This window comes from Heterodontus francisci, chromosome 34 (assembly GCF_036365525.1).
Source record: "Heterodontus francisci isolate sHetFra1 chromosome 34, sHetFra1.hap1, whole genome shotgun sequence".
Taxonomy (NCBI): domain Eukaryota; kingdom Metazoa; phylum Chordata; class Chondrichthyes; order Heterodontiformes; family Heterodontidae; genus Heterodontus; species Heterodontus francisci.
Window position 1 is genome coordinate 9,554,979 of NC_090404.1, and position 15,598 is coordinate 9,570,576.

General features: G+C 47.5%; 2 protein-coding genes and 1 long non-coding RNA gene across 3 annotated transcripts; 2 read left to right on the plus strand and 1 right to left on the minus strand.

Annotated features, from left to right (window-relative positions):
- LOC137349026 (uncharacterized) lies at positions 1–4,188 on the minus strand. Its single transcript, XR_010969202.1, has 3 exons — positions 4,007–4,188; positions 3,102–3,217; positions 1–914 (listed from the first exon to the last, which is right to left on the minus strand). It is a non-coding gene; the product is annotated as an uncharacterized lncRNA (long non-coding RNA).
- Positions 4,143–7,109, plus strand: LOC137349023 (zinc finger protein 239-like). The gene is made up of 2 exons (XM_068014283.1): positions 4,143–4,425; positions 6,124–7,109. The coding sequence occupies exon 2, from the start codon at positions 6,767–6,769 to the stop codon at positions 6,995–6,997; it is 231 nt and encodes a 76-aa protein (XP_067870384.1). The 5' UTR covers positions 4,143–4,425; positions 6,124–6,766; the 3' UTR covers positions 6,998–7,109.
- Positions 7,110–8,946: 1,837 nt separating this feature from the next.
- On the plus strand, positions 8,947–12,068 carry LOC137348596 (zinc finger protein 239-like). Its single transcript, XM_068013880.1, has 4 exons — positions 8,947–8,992; positions 10,218–10,346; positions 11,476–11,639; positions 11,718–12,068. The coding sequence occupies exons 1-4, from the start codon at positions 8,947–8,949 to the stop codon at positions 12,066–12,068; spliced, it is 690 nt and encodes a 229-aa protein (XP_067869981.1).
- The last annotated feature ends 3,530 nt before the right edge of the window (positions 12,069–15,598 follow it).

Below are 15,598 nucleotides of genomic sequence, written 5' to 3' on the forward strand. Positions count from 1 at the left end.
TGTTGGAAATAAAGCTGATTTATTTGACATTTATCCAGAATATTAAACTCCAGCCCAGTTATAGGGATTATTAACCTCAGCAGAAACAAACTCTGTCACAATGAACATGGTTCAGTCCTGGATATGATTAACAGCAGCAATAACAGCAGAATCCAACCCCTGCAGTCACTTGTGAACTCGCTGGTGTCTCAGCAGGGTGGATGAATTATTGAATCTTTTTCCACACACGCAGCAGGTGAACGGCCTCTCTCCGGCCTGAACTCGCTGGAGCTGCATCAAGTAGTTTCTGCTTTTAAAGCTCTTCTCACAGTCAGAACATTTAAAAGGTCAGTGTGAACAAGTTGTTGTCTCAGCAGAGAGGATGAATGAGTGAATCCCTTCCCACATATGGAGCAGGTTAACGGCCTCTCCCCAGTGTGAAATTGCTGGTGTGTCAGCAGAGTGAACGATCGACTAACTCTCTACCCACAACCGGAGCAGGTGAATGGCCTCTCCCCAGTGTGACTGCGTCAATGAGTTTCCAGCTTGGACGGGCAACTGAATCCCTTCCTACAGTCCCCACAGTTTCTCCGTGGTGCCGGTGTCCGTGTGTCTCTCCAGGTTGGATGATCAGTGGAAGTCTTGTCCACACACAAAACATGTGTACAGTCTCTCCCCACAGTGTAATGTTTATTCAGCCTGTGTAACTGATTAAAGCTCTTTCCACAGTCAGTGTACTGGAACATTCACACTCAGGGGTCTGTGTCTCGGTGCTTTTTTCCAGTCACACTTATATTTGAAATATTTTCCCACAGACAGAACAAACAAACATTTCTCCTGCCACATTCAAAGGCCAATGATATTCAGGTCCTGATGAATCGTGAGGTGATCTTTAGTTTGAGTTTTCCATCTGCAAATCCTCCCCTTCTAATCCCCTGCAAAAGGAGTTTACAAAAGCCATCACTATAAGTACAGAACAGAATAGAAATTCAGAAAAGATGAGATTTACTAAAATGGTTCCTGGGATGGGCAACTTTAGTTACAAGGTTAGGTTGGAAAAGCTGTGTTGGTTCTCCTTAGCACAGACCTTTTTTAAAAATTCATTCATGGGATGTGAGCATTGCTGGCATTAGCTGCCTTCTTGAACCGCTGCAGTCCATGTGGGGTAAGTACACCTGCAGTTCTGTTAGGAAGGGAGTTCCAGGATTATTACCCAGCAACAGGGAAGGAACGGCGATATAGTTCCAAGTCAGAATGGTGTGTGGCTTGGAGGGGAACTTGCAGGTGGTGGTCTTCCCATGCATCTGCTGCCCTTGTCCTTCTAGGTGGTAGAGGTAACGAGTTTGGAAGGTGCTGTCTAAGGAGCATTGGTGCGTTGCTGCAGTGCATCTTGTAGATGGTACACACTGCTGCGACTGTGTCGGTGGTGGAGGGAGTGAATGTTTGTGGATTGGGTGCTAATCAAGTGGGCTGCTTTGTCCTGGATGGTGTCGAGCTTCTTGAATGTTGTTGGAGCTTCACCCATCCAGGCAAGTGGAGAGTATTCCATCACACTCCTGACTTGTGCCTTGTAGATGGATGACAGGCATTGGGGAGTCAGGAGGTGAGTTGCTCGTTGCAGAATTCCCAGCCTCTGACCTGCTCTTGTAGCCACTGTATTTATGTAGCTGATCCAGTTCAGTTTCTGGTTGTTGGTATCCACATGGACCACGACAACTGGATCCTTTCCCTCCTACTCCAAGTTCCTCTCCAGCCCCGAGGAGATGTCCTTAATCTTGGCACCAGGCAGGCAACACAGCCTTCAGGACTCACGCTGTCAGCTGCAAAGAACAGTATCCGTATCCCTAACTATTCTGTCCCCTACTACTACATTCCTTTTCACTCCCCCTATTTGAATGGCCACCTGCACCATGGTGCTGTGCTCAGTTTGCTCATTCTGCCTGCAGTCCCTACTCTCGTCCACACAAGCTGCAAGAACCTTGAACCTGTTGGACAAGTGCAGGGAAAGAGGCTCCTCCAGTGCTACCTTCTGGATCCCCATACCTGCCGCACTCGCAGTCACACCCTCCTGTCCCTGACCACAGACCAAATCTGAAGTACCTGGCCTAAGGGGTGTGATTATGGAACAAAGCGTCCAGGTAATGTTCCCCCTCCCTGATGCATCGTGGTACCTGAAGCTCGGACTCCAGTTCAACAACTCTGAGCCAAAGTTCCTCAAGCGGCAGAGACTTACTACAGATACGGTTGCAGTGGATCACACTGGTATCCACCAACTCCCACATGCTACAACTGCAAAACATCACCTGCCCTGCCATCTCTGTTGTGTTTTATTTAACTAATTAGGTTTCAAGTTTAAAAATATCACTGATAAGTTAATAAGTAATTTAACTGATTCACCTACATATTTAATACAATACTTACATCTCCCCAGTACCAGTTTAAACTACTGACCCAGTTTAGAAAGGGAAAAAAATTCAAATTCACCAACCAATCACCTACCTGCTCCCTAATTAATGCTAAAATAAAAGCAAAATACTGCGGATGCTGGAAATCTGAAACAAAAACAAGAAATGCTTGAATCACTCAGCAGGTCTGGCAACATCTGTGGAAAGAGAAGCAGAGTTAACGTTTCGGGAAACGTTAACTCTGCTTCTCTTTCCACAGATGCTGCCAGACCTGCTGAGTGATTCCAGCATTTCTTGTTTTTGTCCCTAATTAATGCTTCTGGACTTCAGCTCTCACTGTCTCCGGCTCCCTCTCTTGGATCACTGCTTGTTCTGTAAAAGACCAGAACAGCACCTCCTCCCTCACTGCACCAAATTCCCCAGTTCAGCTCTCTATCTCGCAGTCGAGCCGATCTTTCTACTGCTTACTTCGTGCGTTAGCAAAACCTCCAGTATGTATACGAACCAGAGACCTGAGTCAGGCCCTACTGACTAGGGAATCAGTTCTAACTAGATACCTAAGTAACTAATTGTGCAGCTGACACGAGCAGGCAGCTTGTTTTCCCCTTGACTAAGACTAAAAGGAACTGCAATTTAATGTTAAACTCAATTTAAATGCTAAATGCAAACTTGACTAGATTTTAGAAAGAAATCAACTCTTGAAATTCCCACACTTACCAAATTCCCGAATTAAACACTCAGTCACACAGCACTCAGTCGTGGTTCTGTTACATTAATCCAGAGGCCGTCAGTTTGAATCCTGCCATGGCAGTTTGAGAATTGGAAGTCACAATCTGGAAATAAAAAAGCTGGTTGTCAGTAGAAGTGACCATGAAGCTGCTGGATTGCCGAGAGTGTTCATTTATATAGCACCTTTCCCGACCGCAGGGTGTTCCAAAGTGCTTTACAGCCAATTACGCACCTTTAAAATGTGTACTCACTCTTGTAATGTAGGATAATGTGGGCAACCCAAGCTGCGCACAGCAAGATCCCACAAACAGCAAAGGAATAAAGGACCAGATAGCCCGCTTTTTCATAATTAGTGTAATATTGGTTTGTTAATGCCCCTCGAGTGATGGAAACCTGCTGTCCTTACCCGGTCCGGACCTGTATATGTGACTGAAGTCTTACACTAACATGGTTGACTATTAACTGCCCCTGAAGTGGCCGAACGAGCCACTCAGTCGTGTGAAACCGGTTGAAGGAGGCGGCCGCCCACCACCAGCACCTTCTCAAGGGGTGACCAGGGACAGGGTAATAAATACCAGCTTTGCCAGCGATGCCCACATCCCAAGAATGAATTAGTAAAAACTTGCAGCCAGTCCTTTCCTCAAAGGGACTGGTGGAAAATCTGAAGCCCACCCACTGGAGACACCAAAACCCATCCAAGCTCAGTAATTATCAACCAGGTTTTCTCGCACCCATTGCCTCCCCCTCAAAGGCTGTGACATTAAAATGCCCGTGTTTCACTGTTCTGGGTGGCCCCAGTCAGAGTGGTGTCCTCCCCAGGAGAGGGACCTGCCGGCTGCCGCCTCCCACTCGAGCCCCAGGCTCTCTCCGCGGCCTTACTCCTGGCCGCTCACCTGCTGCTGCTCAGCTCGAGCTCGAAGGCCCACCAGTGCCGGCGCGCGCCGTTACCAAGCCCCGCCCCCGCAGCCATGGCAACGCCAGCGACCGTTAACCGTTTCCCGTTCAAACTTCTCCAGGAGGAACAAAATCTTGCGCGCGCCTCCGACAACCGCCACTCGCAATTCGCGCACGCGTAGCTGCTCCGGTCGGGGTGAAATGTCAAACCCCGCCCCATCATCGCCATCTTTGTTGGAGGCAAATTAGCACGAACGCTCTTAAACAGGCGAAAGGAAGCATCGCAGCCTCACAGAAAGATGGATGCCACTCCCGGAAAGGGCGTTTGACAATGTTGCTAGTTTTGTAAAAAAAAATTATCTTGTGTAAGCTGAGGTGGACCTTATTTGCAGTTCTTCATTGGCGAAATATTATGCAGGTATATTTTAATGTTGACTTGCTTGAATGCATTCGTTTCTCCTTACAAAGACGGCCGAAATCACTGAGCCTGCTTTTGCGACTTTCAATGGCTGGATATTTAATCATCTAAGTGACTCCTGACAACGCAGCGGCCCAATACGTCATCAGTGTGCTCCAATCTTCATCTAGCCAGGACTAAGTGGCGGATGCGCGAAATGACGTCATCTCCGCAGATGTGAATGATTCACGCTACAGGAGCTCAGTGCGCAGGCGCGGTACTGGTCTATATTTGGAGCATGCTCAGTGTCACTTTGATCAGAGCTGTGTGTGTTGGAGACGCCTTTGCAGCGGGTGAGAGTCGGACTGAGGCGTGGGGGAGGAATGGAGCAGGCGGCGAGGCTTCAGAAACACCTGGTGTAAGCCGCAAGCCTCGAATAAAAAGCCCAGTTTTATTGCTACCATCTTGGTTGAGTGGGGAGCAGAGCGCATGCGCGCCCATCTTGGTGACGATACAGGGAGGAGGCGGGGTTGCAGGGTCTCAGTGACCAGGGGATAAAATCATTGACTCACTGATTTGATTCTCACTCTGCACACAGGGGCTGGAGAACTGAACCCAGTCAGAGTAGAGGGAGGGAGAAATCTGGCAGTGGAGGAAAGAAATGGTGCGATGGGTTTGGATTTCAGCACCGGGGGAGGGAGAGTGTGTGGGACGGGGATTTACATCTTTGGGGGAAACAGGAGAAGAAAAAATGTTCTATAGAAACTAGAGTTATCTGTTTTTCATTTCTATACTGTAATTACAGTGATGACTTTTGTAAACTCCTTTCATAGGGTTTTAGAAGGGGAGGATTTGCAGACATTGATTTTATTCTCACTCTGCACACAGTGTGAACAGTGTAGGAGACTGAGGATAGAGAGGTTAGAGTGGGAGTAGAGCAGCAAATTAAGATGACAGAGGACCAGAAGCTCAGGGTAATGCTTGTGAATTGAACGGAGTCACCTAATCTGTTTTTGGTCTCAGCAGTGCAGAGGAAATTGCATCGTGGGCAGTGAATGCAGTATATTAAATTGAAAAAAGTACAAGTAAATCTCTGTTTGACTTTGAGGGAGTGTTTGTGGCCTTGGACAATGAGAAGGAGGGAGTTAAAAGGGCAGGTATTATGTCTTCTGTGCTTGCATGGGAAGGGGAGTGGGTGTTGGATGTGATAGAAGTTTGGACCAGGGGGTCGCAGAGGGAACGGTCCGACCAGCATGCTGAAAGGGGAGGGGAAGATGTGTTTGGCAGCATCACACAGGAGTTGGGGAAAATGATGTGTTAAATGTGGAGACTGGTGGGGTGGAAGGTGAGGACAAGGGGAACGCTGTCGTGCTTCTGGGAGATGGGGAAGGTGTGAGAGCAAAAAGGCGAGAAATGGAATGGAACAGGAAGGAGGAGGCTGGAAGGAGCAGGTTAACACACCCGGGGCAACGTGGGCTTCACACGCACCAAGTGTAGTCCCAGTTCCCAATATAAAACGGGGAACATTATCCGATTTACAAACATCCGGTGTGGGACCTCTCCTGGAGACAGGCCTGGGTTAACGGCTGTCATCTTCATAGGAGGAAATATGGAACAGGGAGCATGCACGGTCATCATAGGTCAGGAAGCAGGAGGAGAGAATGTTGTGATTTTCTTTCCTGGACTGACAGTGATGGCTTTTCTAAACTCCTTTTACAGGGTTTAATAGGGAAGGATTTACACACAACAAACTCAAACCAAACATCACATTGAGATCTGACAGTCACTCAATTCATCAGGACCCATACATCATCGCCCTTTGAGTTTGGAAGGAGAAATGTTTGTCTGTTCTGTCTGTCAGAAAAGATTTCAAACATCAGTGTGACTGGAAAAGCATCGAGACACACACACCCGAGTGAGAGTGTTCTAGTGCACTGACTGTGGAAAGAGCTTTAACCAGTTACACAGCCTGAAAAAACATTGCACCATTCACAATTGGGAGAAACCGAACACGTGTTCTGTGCATGGATGAGGTTTGAATTGATTATCCAACCTGGAGAGACACAAGGGCACCCGCAGCACGGAGAAACCGTGGAAATGTGGGGACTGTGGGAAGAGATTCAGAACCCCGTCTAAACTGGAAACTCATCGACGCAGTCACACTGGGGAGAGGCCATTCACCTGCTCCGTATGTGGGAAGGGATTCACTCAGTTATCCAACCTGTGGAGACACCAGCGCACTCACACTCATGCTGGGGAGAAACCATTCAGCTGCTCTGTGTGTGGGAAGGGATTCACTCAGTCATCCAACCTGCTGACACACCAGCGAGGTCACACTGGAGAGAAGCCATTCACCTGCTCCATGTGTGGGAAGGGATTCGCTCAGTCATCCACCCTGGTGACACACCAGCGAGTTCACTCTGATAACAAACCTTTTAAATGTTCTGACTGTGAGAAGAACTTTAAAAGGAAAAAGGAGCTGGTGATTCACCAACGCACTCACACAGGCGAGAGGCCGTTCACCTGCTGTGTGTGTGGGAAAGGATTCGCTCAGTCAGGCAACCTGCTGACACACCAGCGAGTTCACAAGTAACTGCAGTGATTGGATTCTGCTGTTATTGTTGCTGTTAATCACATCCAGAACTGAACCATGGTCAATCTAACAGTTGGAGTTTGTTTCTGCTGATATTAACCCTATAACTTGACTGGATAAATATTGAATAAATCAGCTTTGTTTCCAACACATTCTGTTGAGTATTTGTTTTCTCCAGGAAAAGAGGAGACTAATTGAAATGCTGCTGTTGACTGTTCCATTTTTGGTCCTTTTCTCCTTTGTTAAAGAAAGACTTGTATTTTTGTAGCTGCTTTCATGACATCAGGATGTCTCAAAACACTTTACAGCCAATGAAGTTCTTTTAAATTGCAGCCAATGTTATAAGGTAGGAAATGAGGCAGCTAATTTGCGCACAGCAAGCTCCCACAGACAGCAATGTGATAATGCCCAGATAATCTGCTTTAGTGATGTTAATTGAGTGATAACTAGTGGCCGAGACTCTGGGAAGAACTGCCCTGCTCTTCAAAATAGTTTCTGTTACAGACAGGTGGTAAGGGGTGTGGGTGGCTCCCACTGTTCACCTCCCAACTGACCACAATCATATTTTGTTAAAATGATGCTTTAGCCTCTGAGTGTCTTTAGGGTCAAATAAACAGACAAAAGGCAGGTTTTCTTTTTGGTAAAAAAACAATTTTTTTAAAAACAAATCCTGAAATGATTGCAACCACACTCTCTCTCTCACACACACACACACACACACATACTTATACAAGAATAGATAGAAAAGGATAAGAAGTAGTTTAAAGTCCCAAGTGAGGTAAGTGTTCATGGTTTATTGAATTACTGGATTATGGAGTCTTCTTGGGGGGAAATGCCTTTCTTTAAAAGTACGCAGGCTTGGATATTTGCAGTCTTGTACTTGCGGAGGTATTGCAGAGCTCTAGTGGTTATAATGCAGCCCAAAGCTGGTGGTGTGTAGTTTGTTACCTTCACAGATGGTTAGTCTCAAAGTCACTTTGTGATGTCTCTGCTGTGGTGGCTGTTCTTGTTTTGCCTAAAACAAAAACCGAAAGTGTGGGAAATACTCAGCAGGTCTGACAGCATCTGTGGAGAGAGAAAAAGAGTTAACGTTCCACGTCAGTGACCTTTCATCAGAAATGGCAATGGTTAGAAATGTAATCAGTTTTGAGCAAGTGAAGGGTGGTGGGGAAAGGAGAACAAAAGGGAAGGTGTGTGATAGGGCAGGAGAGAGTAAATGACAAAGATGTCATGGAACAAAGGCAAAGGGTGGGCTAATAGTTATGGTGAAAGACAAAGCATTAGGCCAGAGTGTTAATGGCAGAATAATGAACAGCTCTGTCCAAAAGTTGAAACATGAAAAACTAAGTTTAAGACAGGCACATGGTTAAAAAATATATATATATTTTTAAAAAGCCAGTCATGCTCTGAAATTGTTGAACTCCGTGTTGAGTCCAGAAGGCTGTAGAGTGCCTAATCGGCAGATGAGGTGCTGTTCCTTGAGCTTGCGTTGATGTTCACTGGAACACTGCAGCAGGCCAAAGACAGAAATGTGGGCATGAGAGCAGGGGGGTGAATTGAAATGGCAAGAAACCGGAAACTCAGGATCATGCATGCGAACTGAGTGGAGCTGTTCCGCAAAGTGGTCACCCAATCTGCATTTGGTCTCCCTAATGTTGGGAGGGAGTGACCGCATTGAGAGCAGTGAATACAGTATACTACATTGAAGGAAGTACAAATAAATCGCTTCTTTACCTGGAATGAATATTTGGGGCCTTGGATGGTGAGGAGAAAGGATGTAAAAGGGCAGGTATTATACCTCCTGCGATTGCATGGGAAGGGGACGAGGTGTCAGGGGTGATGAAGAAGTGGATCAGGGTGTCGCAGAGGGAACGATCGCTTCGGAATTCTGACAGGGGAGGGGAAAGGAAGATGTGTTTGACGGTGCCATCACACTGGAGGTGGTGGAAATGGCAGAGGATGATTCTTTGGCTGTGGAGGCTGGTGGGGTTGAAAGTGAGGAGAAGGGGAACCCTGTCGCATTTCTGGGAGGAAGGAGAAGGGTTGAGGGCAGAAGTGTGGGAAATGGGTCAGACACGGTCGAGGGCCCTGTCAACCGCAGTGCGGGGGGGAGGAGGGGAGAGAATCCTCAATTGAGGAAAAAGGAAGACATATCAGAAGCGCTTTTGTGGAAGGTTGCATCATCCGAATAGATGCATTGGAGATGGAGAAACTGGGAGAATGGAATGGAGTCCTTACAGGAGGCAGGGTGTGAGGAAGTGTAGTCGAGGCAGCTGTGGGAGTCAGTGGGCTGATAATGCATTAGTGGACAGCCTATCCCCAGAGTTGGAGACAGAGAAGTCGAGGAAGGGAAGTGTTGGGGATGGACCATGTGAAAGTGAGAGAAGGTGGAAAGTGGAAGCAAAGTTGAAGTTTTCCAGTTTGGGATGGGAGCAGGAAACGGCACCAATACAGTCATCAATATACCGGAAAAAGAGTTGGGGGAGGGAGCCTGAGCAGGACTGAAACAAGGAATGTCTGACATACCCCACAAAAAGACAGGCAGAACTGGGACTCATGCAGGTATCCATAGCAACACCTTATATTTGGAGGGTGTGGAATTGAAGGAGAAGTTGTTCAATATGAGAACAAGTTCAGCCAGGCAGACGAGGGTGGTGGTGGATGGGGACTGGTGAGGCCTGTGTTCAAGGAAGAAGCAGAGAGCCCTCCGACTGTCTGGTGGGGGATGGAGGTGTAGAGAAACTGCATGTCCGTAGTGAAGAGGAGATGGTTAGGGCCAGGAAACTGGAAATTGGCGAGATGACGTAGGGCGTCAGAAGCATCACAGATGTAGGTGGGAAGAGACTGGACCAGGGAAGAAAAAGGAGAGTCAAGATGGGACGAAATAGGTTCAGTGGGGCAGGAACAGGCTGAAATGATGGGTCTGCCAGGACAGTCCTGTTGTGGATTTTGGGAAGGAGGTAGATGCAGACTGTCCGGGGTTGCAGGACTATGAGTTTGGAAGCTGTCGAGGGAAGATCTCCAGAGGAGATGAGGCCAGTGACAATCCTGGAGACAGGAGCTTGATGTTCAGTGGTGGGGGACCATTGTCCAGGGGGAGGTAGGAAGAAGCGTCTGAGAGTTGGCGCTCAGCCTCTGAAAGGTAATGTTAGCCCTGCTTCTGTCTCCACAGATGCTGCCTGACCTGCTGAGTATTTCCAGCATTTTCTTTTTATTTCAGATTTCCAGCATCCACAGTATCTTGGTTTTGTTTTATTGCAGGTGTTGCTCACAGACCTGAGTCTAGAAACACAGATGGACCAATTAAAGAGCTGGTTTGTATTGGGGTGGGCGTTGGCTGCAGAAGATGGTCCGTGACCTCTTTTGCAGGTCTTTTTTGTTGCTGGAGTGGAGCTGGAGGAGAAGCTGCTGAAATTAAGCCAGTTGCCTCAAAAATTTCTGATATGTGTGTGATAAGGGAGGGAGATTCTAGGTGAGATTGGGTTGTTAAACAGACTCTGTCCCAATGATGTTAAAGAACCATGATTTGGGAACAAGTATTTTCTGCAGAGCCTTTTAATTCATTATTCATACAGATTGGGAAAAAAAGATAATTCTTATGTGGGTGTCACTAGCAAGGCTGGTCTAGATTGACAATTCCGCAGTTGCTCTTTGAGAAGGAGATGACGGGCCTTCTTCATCAACTGCTGCAGTCAGCGGGGTGAAGGTACACCCACAATCTAAGGAGCTGCAGGATTTTGACACAGTAATGATGAAGGAATGGTGATATATATCCAAGTCAGGATGGTGTGTGTCTTGGAGGGGAGCTTGGAGGTGATGGTTTCCCATGCACCTGCTTTCCTGTCTTTCTCAGTGGTGGAAGTTATGGGTTTGGGAGGTTCTGTGCAAGTACTGGATGAGTTGCAGACATATGAAGTCCCTGTTCTTCATCCTCATCCCCTCCTTTCTCTCCTCCCATAGAGGCTGGAGTCCTGTCTAGGCCCAGACCGGGTGGTCAGTTCCCTTCCCTGAGGACATTAGTGAACCAGTTGGGTTTTTATGACAATCTGTCAGCTTTCATGGTCACGTGTCCCGAGTGTCAACCCCACAAATTACCAGATTCATTCAGCTCGATTTCACAACTTGTCTTTCTGTTTTTGTGGGCTCTCTCCCACTCCCTTTTTTCTGTTTTAAATCAATTTCACAGGGTATTAGACAGTGAGGATGTATAGCCAGAAAACTCAAATATCACATCAGGATCTGACAGAGTTGCCCAATTTATCATAACCTGAATATCATAGGATTTTGAACATGGAAGCAAAAAGCACCGTTCACAGTGGGGAGAAACCGTACATATGTTGTGTGTGTGAACGAGGCTTCAACCATTCATCTCCCCTGTTGAAACACAAGCACAGTCACACCAGGGAGAAATGGTGTAAATGTGGGGACTGTGGGAAGGGATTCAGTTACCTGTGTGAGCTGGAAACTCATCAACACAGTCACACGGGAGAGGCCGTTCACCTGCTCCATGTGTGGGAAGCGATTCACTCATTCATCCAATCTGCTGAAGTACCAGCGAGTTCACACTGACGAAAGACCTTTTAAATGCTCGGACTGCGGGGAGTGCTACAAATTTTCTGGGAAACTGATGACCCATCAACGTGTTCATACTGACGAGAGACCATTCAGGTGCTCTCACTGCGGGACTGAATTCAGGTGATCATCTGACACTGTACACCAGTGCATTCACACTGGGGAGAGGCCATTCACCTGCTCCGTGTGTGGGAAGGGATTCACTCATTTATCCAACCCGCTGGAACATCAGCAAGTTCACACTGATGAGAAACCGTTCAGGTGTTCTCACTACGGGTCTGGGTTCAGGTCATCGACTCAACTCACTCTACACCAGCGTACTCATACTGGAGAGAGGCCATTCACCTGCTCCACGAGTGGGAAGGGATTCACTCAGTCATCTCATCTTGTGACTCACCAGCGCATTCACACTGGGGAGAGGCCATTCACCTGCACCGTGTTTGGGAAGAGATTTGCTTGTTCATTCAACATGCTGAAACACCAGAGAGTTCACAAGTAACTAGAGTGACTGAATTCTGTCATTAATTACATTGGAGACTGAACCATGTTTATTGGGCTCTGTTTCTGCATGTTAATGAAGTTCAACCCAGTTATAGGGGTTAATATTCTGGACAAAAGTCCAAGAAATCAGCTTTGTGTTAAACACACAGTGTGTCGAGTCTCTTTAATATCTCTAACACAAGTTAGTTCCTTTTGAAGTGCTCTCCCTCTCCCCTGTCTCCTCCATCCTCAACTCCAACAACAAGTGCGAGGAGCTCATGGACTTCTTTGTCACTAAGATTGAGACCATCCAATCAGCTGCTTCCTTCCCTTCCACTAGTCCACTGGGCCAAACTGCCTCGAACGTTTCCCCTTGTCCGAGCCCTGAACTTGCATCTTTCTTCAGTTTCTCTCATATCTCCTTTCTTGCCCTCTCTGAGCTCATCTTGTCCATGGGACCCTCCTCCTGCTCACTGGACCCTATTCCCACTAAACTGCTGACCACACAACTTTCGCATGTTTGCTGATATTGTTAATGGTTCTCTCTCTTCAGGTACTGCCCCTCTCTCTAAATCTGTTGTCATCACCCCATCCTCAAAAAACCAATCCTTGACCCCACCATCCTTGCAAACCAAAGCCCATTTCCAACATCCCTTTAATATGCAAATTCCTTGAACATATTTGATTCCGAGATGAGTTTCCAACCACTGTGCCAGCATTTATGACTGGTTCTATTTCCACCTCTGTAACATCGCCCAACGCTGACCCTGCCTCAGCTCATCTGCTGCTGAAAACCTCACCTGTGACTTTTTTTTAATTTCCAAAATATCATGAGTTGCCTCACAACCCTTCCATTTCATTGTCATGCCATACACATTTTTACATTTACAGCACACAAAATTTTCCTGATACAGTTCGAGGGGTTTCCCATGAGTCCAGCCCCTCAGTTCAGCTTGGTGGGGGAACCTTACACAGTGGTCTTTCCCCATTGAGCCTTTGCTGCGGCTGCCCCAAGCTTTAGTGCGTCCCTCAGCACGTAGTCCTGGACCTTGGAATGTGCCAGTCTGCAACATTCAGTCGTGGACAACTCTTTGCGCTGGAAGACCAGCAAGTTTCGGGCAGACTAAAGGGCGTCTTTCACCGAATTGATAGTCCTCCGGCAGCAGTTGATGTTTGTCTCGGTGTGCATCCCTGGGAACAGCCCGTAGAGCACAGACTCCTGTGTTACAGAGCTGCTTGGGATGAACCTCGACAAAAACCACTGCATCTCTTTGCACACCTGCTTTGCAAAGACACATTCCAGGAGTAGGTGGGCAACCGTCTCTTCCCCACCACAGCCACCGCGGGGGCATTGTGCGGAGGGGGCGAGACTTCGGGCGTGCATGAAGGATCTGACGGGGAGGGCCCTTCTCACCACCAGCCAAGCTACGTCTTTGTGCTTGTTTGAAAGTTCTGGTGATGAGGCATTCCGCCAAATGACTTTGACGGTCTGCTCGGGGAACCATAGAACATAGAACATAGAACATACAGCACAGAACAGGCCCTTCGGCCCACAATGTTGTGCCGATCCTTTGTCCTCTGTCAAGGACAATTTAATCTATACCCCATCATTCTCCTTTATCCATATACCTATCCAAAAGCCTTTTGAAAGTCCCTAAAGTTTCTGACTCAACAACTTCCCCGGGCAAGGCATTCCATGCCTCGACCACTCTCTGGGTAAAGAACCTTCCCCTGACATCCCCCTTATATCTCCCACCCTTCACCTTAAATTTATGACCCCTTGTAACGCTTTGCTCCACCCGGGGAAAAAGTTTCTGACTGTCTACCCTATCTATTCCCCTGATCATCTTATAAACCTCTATCATGTCACCCCTCATCCTTCTCCTTTCTAATGAGAAGAGGCCTAGAATGTTCAGCCTTTCCTCGTAAGACTTATTCTCCATTCCAGGCAACATCCTGGTAAATCTCCTCTGCACCCTCTCCAAGGCTTCCACATCCTTCCTAAAATGAGGCGACCAGAACTGCACACAGTACTCCAAATGAGGCCTTACCAAGGTCCTGTACAGCTGCATCATCACCTCACGGCTCTTAAATTCAATCCCTCTGCTAATGAACGCTAACACCCCATATGCCTTCTTCACAGCCCTATCCACTTGAGTTGCAACTTTCAATGATCTATGCACATAGACCCCAAGGTCTCTCTGCTCCTCCACATGCCCAAGAACCCTACCGTTAACCCAGTATTTTGCATTCATGTTTGTCCTCCCAAAATGGACGACCTCACACTTTTCAGGGTTAAACTCCATCTGCCACTTTTCAGCCCAGCACTGCAACCTATCCAAGTCCCTTTGCAGACGACAATAGCCCTCCTCGGTATCCACAACTCCACCAACCTTTGTATCATCTGCAAATTTACTGACCCACCCTTCGACTTCCTCATCCAAGTCGTTAATAAAAATCACAAACAGGAGAGGACCCAGAACTGATCCCTGCGGCACGCCACTGGTAACTGGGCTCCAGGCTGAGTATTTACCATCTAAGACCACTCTCTGCCTTCTATCAGTTAGCCAATTCTTAATCCAACTGGCCACATTCCCCACTATCCCATGCCTCCTGACTTTCTCCATAAGTCTACCATGGGGGACCTTATCAAATGCCTTACTAAAATCCATGTACACCACATCCACTGGTTTACCCTCATCCACTTGCTTGGTCACCTGCTCAAAGAATTCAATCAGGCTTGTGAGGCAAGACCTACCCCTCACAAAACCGTGCTGACTGTCCCGAATCAAGCAGTGTCTTTCCAGATGCTCAGAAATCCTATCCCTCAGCACCTTTTCCATCAACTTGCCTACCACCGAAGTAAGACTAACTGGCCTGTAATTCCCAGGGTTGTTCCTATTCCCTTTCTTGAACAGGGGCACAACATTTGCCACCCTCCAATCACCTGGTACCACCCCCGTCAGCAGAGAAGATGAAAAGATCATTGCCAGCGGCTCTGCAATTTCATCCCTTGCTTCCCATAACATCCTTGGATATACCCCGTCAGGCCCGGGAGACTTGTCTATCTTCAAGTTATTCAAAAACCCCAACACATCTTCCCTCCTAACGAGCACTTCCTCGAGCTTACCAGTCTGTTTCACACCGTCCTCTTCAGTAATACACCCCTTCTCATTCGTAAATACCGAAGAGAAGTACTCATTCAAAACCTCACTTATCTCTTCCGGCTCAACACACAGTCTCCCGCTATTGTCCTTGACCGGACCTACGGTCCCCCTGGTCATCCTCATATTTCTGACATACGCGTAAAAGGCCTTGGGGTTTTCTTTTATCCTACCCGCCAAGCATTTTTCATGCCCTCTCTTAGCTCTCCTAATCCCTTTCTTCAGATCCTTCCTGGCCATCTTGTATCCCTCCAGAGCTATGCCTGTGCCCTTTTTCCTCAACTTTATATACGCATCCTTCTTCTTCCTAACAAGACTCTCAACCTCTCTTGTCAACCACGGTTCCCTCACATGACCATCCCTTCCCTGTCTGACAGGGACATGC

Excerpts from the sequence above, each read along its gene's own strand:
- LOC137348596 (XM_068013880.1), top strand. The coding sequence starts at position 8,947 with ATGGCAGAGGATGATTCTTTGGCTGTGGAGGCTGGTGGGGTTGAAA. Across the intron at positions 8,993-10,217 it reads GGAGGCTGGTGGGGTTGAAA|ATTTCCAGCATCCACAGTAT; the intron begins GTGAGGAGAAGG and ends TTTTTATTTCAG. Across the intron at positions 11,640-11,717 it reads AACTGATGACCCATCAACGT|TGCATTCACACTGGGGAGAG; the intron begins GTTCATACTGAC and ends ACTGTACACCAG.
- LOC137349023 (XM_068014283.1), top strand. The coding sequence starts at position 6,767 with ATGTGTGGGAAGGGATTCGCTCAGTCATCCACCCTGGTGACACACCAG.